The following is a 12813-nucleotide window of genomic DNA, read 5'->3' as shown; positions in this document are numbered from 1 at the left end:
ATTGAATACCCTTAGTGAATTGTCTGCACCATCAACATGCCTGCTGTTATCTGTTTCCTGGCAGAAATACAACAATGAAACTTGCATCAGAGGAGTGCTGAGAAGACACGTGACAATGGGAAAGCAGCAGCCACTCTATCCTGGATGTAGCTGACCATTCCTGATACACCCAAGTTATACTGAGTGTGCTGTAAAGGAATTTCTTTCCCAGGAAATGTATTTCTTTCAGCAGTGAAATACTACTGAAAGTACAGAGTAGGAGGTGCACTAAGATGCTTGAATGAGGACGTTGTTTTGCCTTTCTTTTCTAAGACAATATTATAAACTGATTAATCACACAAGAGTTCGAATAGCACTCACAATTCCTGATCTCATTTCTCAATTACAAGACTTCATTCTAAGGGTAGCATTCTTCAATTTTTTTTTCTTGTATGGCAGCTCTTGAAGCAGCATCCACAGCATCATAAGCACAATTCATTATAAGCACTTCTGTCCTGTCTACTGTTGTAACAAATTTCTGTTTCTGAGCTATCACATCACTGCTTGGAAAGCACTACAGATTTTCTTCAATTTACTGTTAAATGTAGCTCTCACTGGACACCACTCAAGCCAAAATGTTCAATGCTCTAACTGCTAAAGTACCAAATGTGGAATCATTTTTACCATATTTATCAAAAACTTATTTTATTTGTATCTGTTTTCTGGGGTAGAGCACTGATCTCCATCTTTCAGACTCAGCCCAGGAGTGGTGTCTGGTTAAGTGAGTTGGGCAAAGTCACACAGTTGTGCAATAAAGGCCAAGGGAATCAAACCTTGCACCTCTAGACCACAGGAAACAGCTCGTTAATAGTCCAGTACTCCTCTAAGCCAACTGCCAGACAATAAATCCTTATCCAATGGAAATTAAGCTAGGAGAGTAGAATTCTCGCTTTGGGTAGAGGGTGATAGACAATTGGGGGAATCACATTTGTGAGTAATATATAAATACTGACTGTACAAAGAAGATTTATATAATCTATCAATCTTTTTAGGTGCCTGAGACTTGAGTCAAGACCTCAGCTGTTTATCTTTGTTATATCATTTCTAAATGGTTTTCACTGGTTTCCAAACCAATTCTAATGGATAACCTTACTGAAATGTCTCTGCACCACTAACATGCATGCTGTTACTGGTTTCCTGGTAAATGAAGGCAAGGTATTAAGCAGACAAAATTACTTCCATTTCCAAATGGTATATGAATTTATTCTAAGCTTTCAGAAGAAATGAAGAAATATCCTAGTACTGTTGACTTTTATTAGGAGCCCTGTATAGCAAGCACAATTTAAAGAAATGTTGCTGACAGACCAAAATTGGTCTTTAAAGAGACTGACAACCTCAAATGTTAAAATTTTTGCTACAATGACTTTTGCCGAAGAAGATCAACAATTGCACAAGCACTAAGTGACTTGGCTTAGATCTGGTGGTGTCAAATTACTGCAGTAACACATAAGTTAAATGCCTGTTTTCTTAACGTTTACATAAAAACTACTACCACAAAATAGCTTTTTATAACCGTTTATGATTCCACAAGCCAAATAAAAGGAATGGTTCTTACTTCCATAAACTTTCAGAAAGCTTACCTCCTGTTGACCTTCCTCTTCCTGCTCCATCACAATTGGTTGAGTCACAAGAACGCCCAACAGGGTAGCCCATGTTTCTTCAAACTGAGTGCGACATGTCCATCCTAAATATAAAAGGTAACAACATTGGACAGGATTAATGGTACTCAGAAGATAATTTAAAAAAATGAAAGTGTGCACATATTCAGGTGGGTTGCTCCAAGACTCAGACTAAACAGGAGCAACATATTTTAAAAAGCCACAACAAAAGTGTACAAATCTGTATGACTTCAAGAAGAATTCAAAACAAGTATATATCAGTAATTCCAATTAAAATGAATGCTAAATTTAGATGTTTAAGTAGAAAGAGCCAACATAACCACTCAAAAATAGAAGTTATGTACTCACCATAACGTTCCATCTGAGTAGATACTTCATTTGTCTGCAACCTGTGGGTGTCGGATCCGACCTCGGATCCGATCCGGCAGCTTTCCAAGCTCCAAGATCCGAGCTCCTAGCTCCTCCCCCCTACCCATAATCCCCTAGTACCAACCACATTACCTCAGATCATTTTTTTTGCCTCACCAACTCGAGACAGAAACAAACTCCAAATGATCAGAGAATTTTCCCGAGGTTCAGGGGATGGCAGGGGGGGGTCGGTTGCAGACAAATGAAGTATCTACTCAGATGGAACGTTATGGTGAGTACATAACTTCTATATCTGAAGTAGTTACTTCATTTGATCTGCAACCTGTGGGACAGAGTCCCCAGCTAACCTATAGAACCTGGGTGGTCCTTACGGAAGGATATTCCGAAGCACCGCGGAGCCAAAAGAAGCCCTACTTCTGGAAATGATATCCAGTTTGTAATGAGAAATGAAGGTATGAGATGAGGACCAGGTAGCTGCTGAACAAATATCGTCTACTGGAACCCTAGACCAAAAGGCTGTTGAGGTAGCTACAGATCTTGAGGAATGAGCACGGACGCCAATCGGAGCTGGCTTCCCAGATGAGGTGTATCCCAGCATAATGCACTGACAGATCCAATTTGCTACAGTCTCTTTAGTAATTGCCTTGCCCATGGCTGATTTTGCATAAGAAACAAACAACTGGTCCGACTTGCGAAACTCTTTAGTCCTGTGCAAGTAAAAACGCAGTTGTCTGTGTACATCCAATTTGTGCAACGTATATTCTCCTTTGTTGTGAAAATTTGGGAAAAATACAGGAAGATTTATTGATTGATTAATGTTTGATTCTGTAGCCACCTTAGGCAAGAAAGACGGGTTAGTCCTGAGGGACACTCTATCTTTGTGAAAAATAAGGTACGGAGGTTTAATACACAGAGCTTGTAGTTCTGAAACTCTCTTGGCCGAAGTAATAGCCACTAAGAAAGCAGTTTTCCAGGACAAGAACTTTAACGGAACTGAGGCCGCCGGCTCAAAACGTGGTCTCGTTAAGGCTTGTAAGACCAGAGTGAGATCCCATGGGGGCACCACAGTCTTGACAGGTGGTTTCAAAAGAAAAACGCCTCTTAAGAAGGTTTTGCACAACTTAGTAGATGCTAAGGAACCTATGCTGTCCCCCACATGAAAGTGGGAGATGGCCGCCAACTGCACCTTGACTGTGGAGGCAATTGCTCCCTGTCCAAAAAGCAGAGAAAGGAAGTCCAGAATAGTCAGAATAGGGACAGTAAAAGGGTCCAATTCTTTATCTTTGGCCCAGATGGAAAAACGTTTCCATTTACTGTTGTAAAGTTTCCTGGTAGATGGTTTATGAGCCGCCACCAGAATGGCCTTAACGGGGGATGAGATACCGGGAGTCCTAGCCATTAATGAACAGGATCAACCAAGCAGCAAGTTTGAGATTGACCAGGTTTGGGGTATGGCATCCCGCTGGGTGCGAGATTAGGTCTGGACTGGGATCCAGAATCCATGGGGGAGCCACACAGTGAGACCGCAGAAAGGGGAACCAGATCTGTCGAGGCCAGAATGGGGCTATGAAGATAACTCTGCTCCCCAACCGACAGGCTTTCTGGATGAATTTCATCATAAGTGGGAGGGGGAGATAAGCATGGACTAGAGCGTCTCTGGGGGGAACTATCGCGAAGTACTCGCTGCATTTTGTGTTTAAAGGAGAAGCAAAAAGGTCGCAGCGAGGCTGACCCCATTTGTGGAAGATCTGCTTTGCAACAGATGGATTCAGAGACCACTCATATGGAGTGAGGAACACTCGACTTAGCTTGTCCGCTAATATGTTGGACCGCCCCGGAATGTGCGTTGCTATCAGAAAGCGGTTGGTGGAAATCGCCCATTCCCACACTCTCATGGCTTCTCGACACAGGGGATAAGATCTGGTCCCTCCTTGTTTGTTTATATACCAGACTACTGACATGTTGTCCGTCTGGATTGCAATAGTCCCTATGGGAAGTAGGTCGTGGAGAGCTTGCAACGCTAAAAGCACCGCCCTCATCTCTAGGACGTTGATATGTAATGCAGTCTCTAGGGGAGTCCACGTGCCTTGAACGGATCTGCCTGAACAATGCCCCCCCCCACCCGAGGCAAGAAGCGTCCGTGGTCAATGTGGCTTTGGCCGGAGGAATTACAAAAGGTCTCCCTTCCCTGAGTTCCTGCGCCTGTAACCACCACAGAAGGGAGTCCCTGCATACCCTGCTCAGGGGAATTGGCATGCATAATGGGTGGATCGACAGGGACCATTGGACTTGAAGGGTCCATTGTAAAATGCGCATTCGCAGACGAGCATGAAGAGAGAGACCAATCGCTGCTGACATAGACCCCAGTGCCCTCAGGACTAACTCCGCTGGAGGAGCAGGGCTCTGAAGAAGGGCTAACACTTGGAATGACAAGCTGTTCAGCCTGACTGACATTAGAACAACTTTGGAGATTTGTGTATCTAACCTGGCCCCTATGAATTCTAGGGCTTGAGTGGGGCACAGGCCGGATTTCTGCACGTTTACTGAGATGCCTAGGTTGGGGGCCAGAGACGAAGCATAATCTCTCGCCACACAGAGCTGATGCTTGCTGGTCCCAGTGAGGAGCCAGTCGTCTAGGTAAGGGAAGACCTGAATGCCCTGGAGTCTCAGGCGGGCTGCAACCACTGCCATGACCTTGGTGAACACTCTGGGGGCTGAGGTAAGGCCGAATGGAAGAACCCTGAACTGATAATGACTGGCTCCGAGCCGGAAGCGGAGAAACCTCCTGGATCGTTTGTCCATTAATATGTGGTAATACGCATCCTTGAGGTCAAGCGAGCACATCCAGTCGTTCTCCCGCAGCAGGGGGAGAATAGATTGGAGAGTGACCATCCGGAACTTTTCTTTGGGTATGAACAGATTCAGGGCAGAAAGGTCTAAGATGGATCTGAGGTCCCCCGTTTTCTTTGGCACCAAAAAGAACCTGGAGTAATAACCCAATCCGGATTGGTCTGGGGGGACGGGCTGGATGGCTCTTTTTCTTAGCAGCTTTGAAATTTCCAAAGCCGCTGCCTCCCTCTGATCGGGTGGGACATCGGGGAGGCGTGATTTGGGGGGGAAGGTTTATGAATGGAATAGAGTAACCTCTGGATATGATCCGGAGCACCCATCGATCTGTTGTAAGGGACTCCCAGTTTGACAGGTGCTCCGACAGTCGCCCCCCGACTGCCTCCAGAGAGGGACAGTCGGGCAAGCCCTCAGGGCTGTTGCGCGGGTCTGTCTGAGAAAGGTTCTCTAGACCCGAAATTATGCGGCCCCCCTCTGCCTCTGGGCCGGTGTCCACCTTGTCCTCCTCTGCCCCTGGAGGACGAGTGGTCCGCAGCAGGATGGGATTGCTGAGACTTACGGAACCACAGCTTCTTTTGTCCCCTCTGATTCCTGGAGAAGGATCTTTGGGGACTAGAGAAACGGACTCCGACGGCAGACAGCATCTTCCAGTCCTTTTCGCTTTGGACCAGCGTATCGCGAACAGTTTTGCCTAACAAGGCAGAACCGTCAAAAGGGGCGTTCGCAAAGGACGCCTTGAAGGGGTCCGTGAAGTCGCACAGACGGATTCAGGAGAGACGTCGCAAGACGACCCCAGCTCCGCTAGCTCTAGCAGCTCCCTCCGTTGCATGGGAGAGAAGCCGCATAGAAGTATTTGAGATGGATTTTAGAGTGGCCATTTGAGTCTCAAAAACCTTTTTGTCTGGGACCGACATGGACTCTGGGGGGGCTGCAGCGTATTCCTTAATCAAGTCTCGCTGTAGCCTAATAGTATGTGCCATATAGTTCAGCGCCCTTATGGAAAAGGTCGCTGAAGCAAACATCCGCTTCCCAATCCGGTCAAGCGCTCGAGATTCCTTATCCAGCGGGTGAACCGAAGAACTCTCCTGTGCAAGTTCTTTTTTGGTGGCCGCCGCCACCAACATAGCATCAACAGGGGTTCCTTTGGCCCAAGACGGTCTATCTGTGGGTGGGCTGAGGACCTTATCGGGGCACCTTGGAATTGGCTCCACAGTGTCGGGCTCCTTCCAAGCCCTGGTGGTAATTAAGTCCACCAGGGGGTTGGCCGGAGGGGACACCCAGGAGGTAGATGGGCCTGCCTCAAAGGCCTCCAGGAACACGGACTCATCAAGGGAAGGCTTTTGGGCTGACCACCCCCCTCTAATACGCAACATTTCCATGATGTCTCCAAAGGAGACATCTTCAGGGGGTGACCTTGGGGAACCCTCCGTATCATCTAAGTCCATGTCTGTGGTAATGGACTCAGGGGAGTCCAGGTGCCTCCTTTTGCACCGATGTTTTCGAGGGACCTCCTCGGTGGGACTGTCCGAAGAGGGCTCGTCCACGGGTTGTTGTTCCTCCACGGGAACTAGCTGGAGGGCTTGGGCAGGCTGTCCAGATGGACGGATGATGGAAGACAGACCCTCATACAGTGGAGGTACGGGTGGATCCAAAGCCCGGGTCGGGGATCTGGAGGACCTCGACAGTACCCTCTCCACTACCTCAAAAGCCGAAGGAGAACCACTCTCACCAGCCTCTGAGAGCAATCTCCTCGGATCCGAGGAAGGGATCGGGGTCGGAGCCGATGCAGTCGGCGCCGAGGCAGAGGTATGCTCCGACGCCAACAGCGCCGAAGACACAGCAACTCCCTCGGATCCGACGCTCAGCCCTCTGCCCCGAGAGCTCGGGTCCGACAAGCTCGAAGGTATAGTCGGCGAAGAGACAACCGCTATCGGCGCTGAAAGTTCCCCGGGTCCTAAAGGGCCTGAATCCGATGACTCCGAGACCCGAAAACGAGTCGGAGAAGGAGTGATCGGGGCAAATATGGGGCCTGCACTCCCTCCCAGGGGGGGGGGGGAGGCAAGAGCATCCCCATCTGCATTTGGGTCTGTAAGAACCGACGCATCATCCTATCCATATCCGCTTCGGAGATGCTTCGGGTCGGCCTAGATGAAGTAGTAGAGGCAGGCCAGGAGGGCTGCCTCGAAGATCTCGAGGGAGACCTATCCTCCTCCTCCGGCTCCGGCGAAAAACAGGGCGAACGGTGCCAAGAGGAGGGGGATCCGGAGACCCTCGAGGGAGACTTTAATAGTTTTGTTGGCGGAGCCGAAAGATGAGATTCGGCCCGCCTTTTATGGGACTTATGTCCATCCTTATCCTTGTGCCTCTTCTCTCTGAGGGAAGAGGCACTAGTTTCCCCAGAGCTCAAACCCGATGAGGGAGGTTGAGTCCCGGGTAGAGATAAGGGGATAGATGGCATCGAAGCTGCTGAAGCAGCTGGAGCCTGAACGGGAGTGGAAGAAGAAGCCGACTCCTGGGGGAGCTTTCCCGCCAGGATCAGCTTGTTCTTCCTATCCTGGAAGTGCCCGGGGGTTAAAGGCCGCACAGATTTGGCAGGCCTCTGACAAATGGGCTGCCCCCAGGCACAAAACGCACTGAGTGTGGCCATCAGCTGGAGAAAGCTTGTGGCCACACTCAGTGCATTTAGAGAAAATGGCCTTAGGCCCTTCTGACATCTTTCACACACACACCCAAATACGAGGAGGGGGTGGGGAGTGAAGATAATTTAGTTATAAATTAAACAAAAGTGATCCAAAAACTAGCAGAAGAAGCAGAAAAGGGAAACTAACACACACACACGAAACTTTGAGAGAAAAAATTGGTTTAAAAACCAGCAATGATCTCACCCAGCCAGGAGCTCTTCACAAGAAAGTTTCTTTAGCCACGGCAAAAAACGATCTGAGGTAATGTGGTTGGTACTAGGGGATTATGGGTAGGGGGAGGAGCTAGGAGCTCGGATCTTGGAGCTTGGAAAGCTGTCGGATCCGACACCCACAGGTTGCAGATCAAATGAAGTAACTACTTCAGATAATGCCTTTAAGAAGAATAGCAATAACTATGCAGAATATTATATCCATAAAGTAGCAAAACGTATTCTAAGAACTAAACCAACACGGAAATGGAGGAAGGAGATTCTGCCAACAGGGATGAATGCAATTAGGGATACATACAACAGGCAAGAGGAGGCCAGAACATATTGGAGAAAACTGGCAAGGCAGCCAAGGTATTGGGAGCAAATAACTGTAGAGGGAAAAATGACAGTCTTGGGAAGATGCCAAGAATTTATTCAGACTGCCTTCCCTATCAGGACTGATATCAGAGTATAGGCAAAGAGAAAGAAATGGGGGGGGGGGGGAGTCCTAAATGAAAGACCAGCACTGGTAAGAGTTTTTAATAGAATCTAGAACAGAACCTGCCATTATAAAAGGAATAATAAGTACAGCATATAAAATACTGCATGATAACTACAAGAATCAATCAGAGGAGGTTAGAAAGGATTGGGAAGAGAGACTGGATAAGCAATTCACAAAGAAACAATGGGGGGATATATGTATGTCTCCCAAATATGCAACAAAATCTAGATGATTTAGGATGTTTGCCTGGAATGTTTACATTGATATTTTTACACACTAGGTAGGCTCCAGAGAATTTTTCCTCAGGCAGACAGTGGATGTTGGAGGTGTGAGGTGGAGGAAAGAGGTAAACGGGAACATATTTTCTGGGAGTGTGGTGATTTGATGGACTTTAAGGATTCCGTGTGAGATGCAATGTCAGAGATGCTGGGTGGACAGATTGGTTTGACAAGGGAGATGATGATTCTGAGCTATGATACAGAATCTGAATTGCCTAGACATGGTAAGGTCTTACTGTGTCTAATAAAGGTTCCTGCCAAAAAAGCAATTAGTAGAAAATGGAAATCAAAATCTAAACCAACTATACTGGAAGTAGTGAATACAGTAATAGAGGTAAACAACTGGAATTGAGATCCTTAGAAAAGGGTAGGAGCAAACTACATAGGAAGAAATGGGAACTGTGGCAACAATACATACAAGGGAGGAATGAGGTCTAAAAGACAGCAGGACATAAATGAGCTATATAATGTTTGAGTGAGAAAGATTGGGTAGACTGTAAGTGATGTATAACGTTTGAAACTGGGAGTGTGTCGGTATGGTTTATGATGTGAAATGCTTGCAACTAGGATTGTCTTGGTGTGGTTTGTTTTCATTTACATAAATGTATGATTGCCTATGTAGTAAGTGATGGCTTAATAAATATGTTTTGTGTTTAAAAAAAAGCAGGAATTTAATAATGTATGCAATATAGCTTAGGTTATATAATATACAGCAATATATGTGAAGTACGTTTGTTATGTTAATACAATTTGATTACTTTTATATGAATGCAAATTTGCCTATGTCACAAGTGATAATTCAATAAAGGTTTCTAAAAAAAAAAAAAAAAAAAAAGTCCAGAAGGTTTAGGATTTTTCCATGGAAGTGATTGCGTACCCTATGTAGGCTTCAGATTATTTTCCTCGCGTAGATATATGCTGATGATGAAATGTGCAAGACAGAGAGAGAGAGGTAACTGGGAATGTGTCTTTTGAGGAATGTGACAAGTTCGCAGACATTAAAAATTCCCTATATAGTACTTTGACATAAATGTTGGGAGGCTAAACGTATGCAACTAAAGAAATTATTCTTTTGAAATGGAATACATACCCCAAATTACTCAGATATAACAAGAGCTTACTAAGCTTAATGTTACCGGTTGCCAAAAAAGTACTACAAAAAGGAAATCAAAAATCTATTCCCAACATAAAGTAATTTTTGGATACTGTAATGGAGAAAAAAAGAACTAGCGGTTGGATCTTTAGAAAAGGGAAGGAATAAATTTCATCAGAATAGATAAAATTTGTTGGAATAGTACATGCTGAACAATGTTCAGAGTGAGGATCAAGGTTTAAGGGAAACAGAATCTGAACATTTATACAATGCTGGAGTGAATGAAAACAAAGACATCATATATACTGACTACGACAGTAATAATGAAAACTGTTACCACAGCTTTTTTCTTTTCGATTTCTGTATGCAAACCCATGTTGCAATTTAAAACGTGAGGATTCAGTGAAGATTAATAAAATACAAACATTCACTATGATCAAGATAAATAGCTCCTATTAGTACTAGAGGCTTACAAAACAATCAGTGCATTCCGATCACATTTAGACATAAACCTCAGTTCTTTAGCCATATCTAAAACATGGCTAAAACTATACACGAACAATCTTGACTTAATATTCCTTAACACAGTAGTTAACACCATACCACCAAAATGGGCAGTCAGAATTTAACATCAACATAGTGCCCAGAGGAAATGAAAAACTTAACGCTGGCTGTGTGCATTGAAAAAAAACACATAATGCAACCACAGTTTTATACAATGTATTAGCATGGCCTGAAAAATAAACTTAAAATAGTAACCATAACACAAAGATTTAAAAGCCCGAGATTTACATAAATGAACAATGAAAACATTAAAGAAAGTATCTTACTGACTTCTAATCAAGCATAACTACAGTAAGCCACAATGCAGCAACAAACATCTCAGACTAGTTTTTTTAGTTGCTAAGGAGCATTGGACACATTTATTCTATACGAGTAAAAGGGCTTTGCTCCAACATGTAAATAAACATATGGAATCTTGTTTGGTTTATCAGTCTTGACTTAACAGGTGTTAATAAGATGGCTTTCAAAAAAGAACACTATACCTCATCAACTCAATCCAAGCCTCTCATTCCACAACAATCTCCAGCACTGCAAAGAACTACTCTTTTGCTGCATTTCCTTACAGCAGTCAGTACTATTTATTTAAAAATAGGTTTACCGGGAAAGTCCGACTTGGAACAAAGCCAATTATCAGCGGAGGCCCAGGGAGAAACGCTCCGGACGCATGTCTTTTGTAAAGTGGGAGGAAACCAGAGCACCTGGAGGAAACCCACACGACCTCAGAGAGGACATGCAGACTCTGCACAGAAAGCACCCCAGCCGAGAATCAAACCAGAGAACCTCTTGCTGTGAGGTGACAACGCAACCGCTGCACCACTGCGCCATCCAAAATCTACTTCATACACAGCATTTGCAATCTGAGCTTCTGAGTCACTGATAAAACTACTATAAAACATTTATTTAAACTGTCCAAAAGAAAGGATTCACTTTCACTAGATAGTAGCTCATTGCTTTGTATAACACAAACAGCACTGTAAACAGACAAACCAAAAACAATGTTTTACAAATCCATTTCTGAAAGAAGGAAAACATCCAGTACTATCAAAACTAATTAAGCATGATGGACTTCCAGTGATGGTGTAGAGATGGGTTGATGTGTTCCCAAGTCACCCCATGAATAATCAAGATACTACTTTATCAGACATTTAGTAAATGTAAAGAATGCTTCTTTCAAACATTAAGAGGGACACAGGTGTTGAACTCTAAACCCACAACTACTTAAAAAAAAAAAAAAAAAAACAGAAGTGAATATATGCAAAAAGTTAGATGTGCGACTTGTTAATAATAAAGAAGGATAACATATATATATATATATATATATATATATATATATATATATATATATAGACATGCATATATATATATATATATATATAAAAATATATATATATATATATATATATACACACATGTATATATATATATATATATATATATATATATATATATATATAAATATAAATATATATACACACATACATACATATATGCACACACACATCTATACATCTATATATATATATATATATATATATATATATATATATATATATATATATATTTAGCGAGAAAGATAGATAAATACCCTCGCACACACACACATCCATATATCCACAACCCATTTTTCCACATGACATTGGCATCTTACCTCAACAATAGCAATCATCTACAGCCAAGGTTTATACCACTGGGTCACTCAATGACACACACACATGCCCGATTTAGTGGGCCCAGTTCACTCACTACATGGCTTTGGAATATGGGGGGAAGCCCAAGTGAGCATGGGAAGGACATGCAGACTCCACACAGAAGGCACCGCAGCCAAGAAATGAACCAGAAAACCTCTTGCTGTGAAGCAACAATGTTATCTGCTGTGCCACTGTGATGCCCATGTATACATACACACACACATATATATATATATATATATATATATATATATATATATATATATATATATATGTGTGTGTGTGTGTGTGTGTGTGTAATAAGGCAGATGCCTAGCCACAGAACAGAGACAGAGGTGTTTATAGTTGAACCTTGTGAGTGAATACAGACTGTATGTTGGCTGTCTGCTACTAAAATGGCAAGAAGCTGAAGTGCAAGAGGCTGGACTGGCAGTAGATAAGAATGCTAGTGAATAACTGCAAGAGTAAAATCAACATTTAAAAAACAAATATGCCTATGCTTTTACTGAGTTGGAAGGGTTAAGGGAGAAGCAAATAAACTTTAAGCATAAGGCATGCCAGCACGATAATCACATATTCAGGGTAGCAGAAACAGGAGGAGAACAAAACTGTGTGATCCATAAGAAAAATTGGCCAGCTACAGGGGGCTAGATGTAGCACAAATAATTGAGAGAGTCCACAGATTTTTTGTGCCTGGTGGAATAGTTGTGATGAGACAGCCAAGATGCATACTGTTGATATCAGTAAGTTATATATTAAAGGATCTGATTTTGTTTTTGTTGTGTGCAGAGACAAAATGTATAAGTGGTAATAGTCAATTACACAATGACTATGAGAATGACTATAGTTACATCACGAAGTAATGAAGAACCACAGTTTTGGCTGTACTAGAGAATGCTGGCTAAAAGAACTGCAGTTTTGGGC

The 12813-nt window shown here is 43.4% G+C and overlaps 1 protein-coding gene across 4 annotated transcripts in view; it reads right to left on the bottom strand.

Annotated features, from left to right (window-relative positions):
• HTT (huntingtin) overlaps positions 1-12813 on the bottom strand; it is a 4811037-nt gene that overhangs the window by 708529 nt on the left and 4089695 nt on the right. For all 4 annotated transcript variants that reach the window (XM_044062924.1, XM_044062926.1, XM_044062925.1 and 1 more), the window contains one exon: positions 1620-1723. In XM_044062924.1, coding sequence (XP_043918859.1) covers positions 1620-1723 — 104 coding nt within the window. The remainder of the gene's footprint in view (positions 1-1619; positions 1724-12813) is intronic.

The sequence above is a fragment of the Protopterus annectens genome, chromosome 2.part1 (assembly GCF_019279795.1).
Source record: "Protopterus annectens isolate FY-2018-M chromosome 2.part1, PAN1.0, whole genome shotgun sequence".
Lineage (NCBI taxonomy): Eukaryota > Metazoa > Chordata > Ceratodontiformes > Protopteridae > Protopterus > Protopterus annectens.
This window is presented reverse-complemented; position numbering and strand designations above follow the sequence as displayed.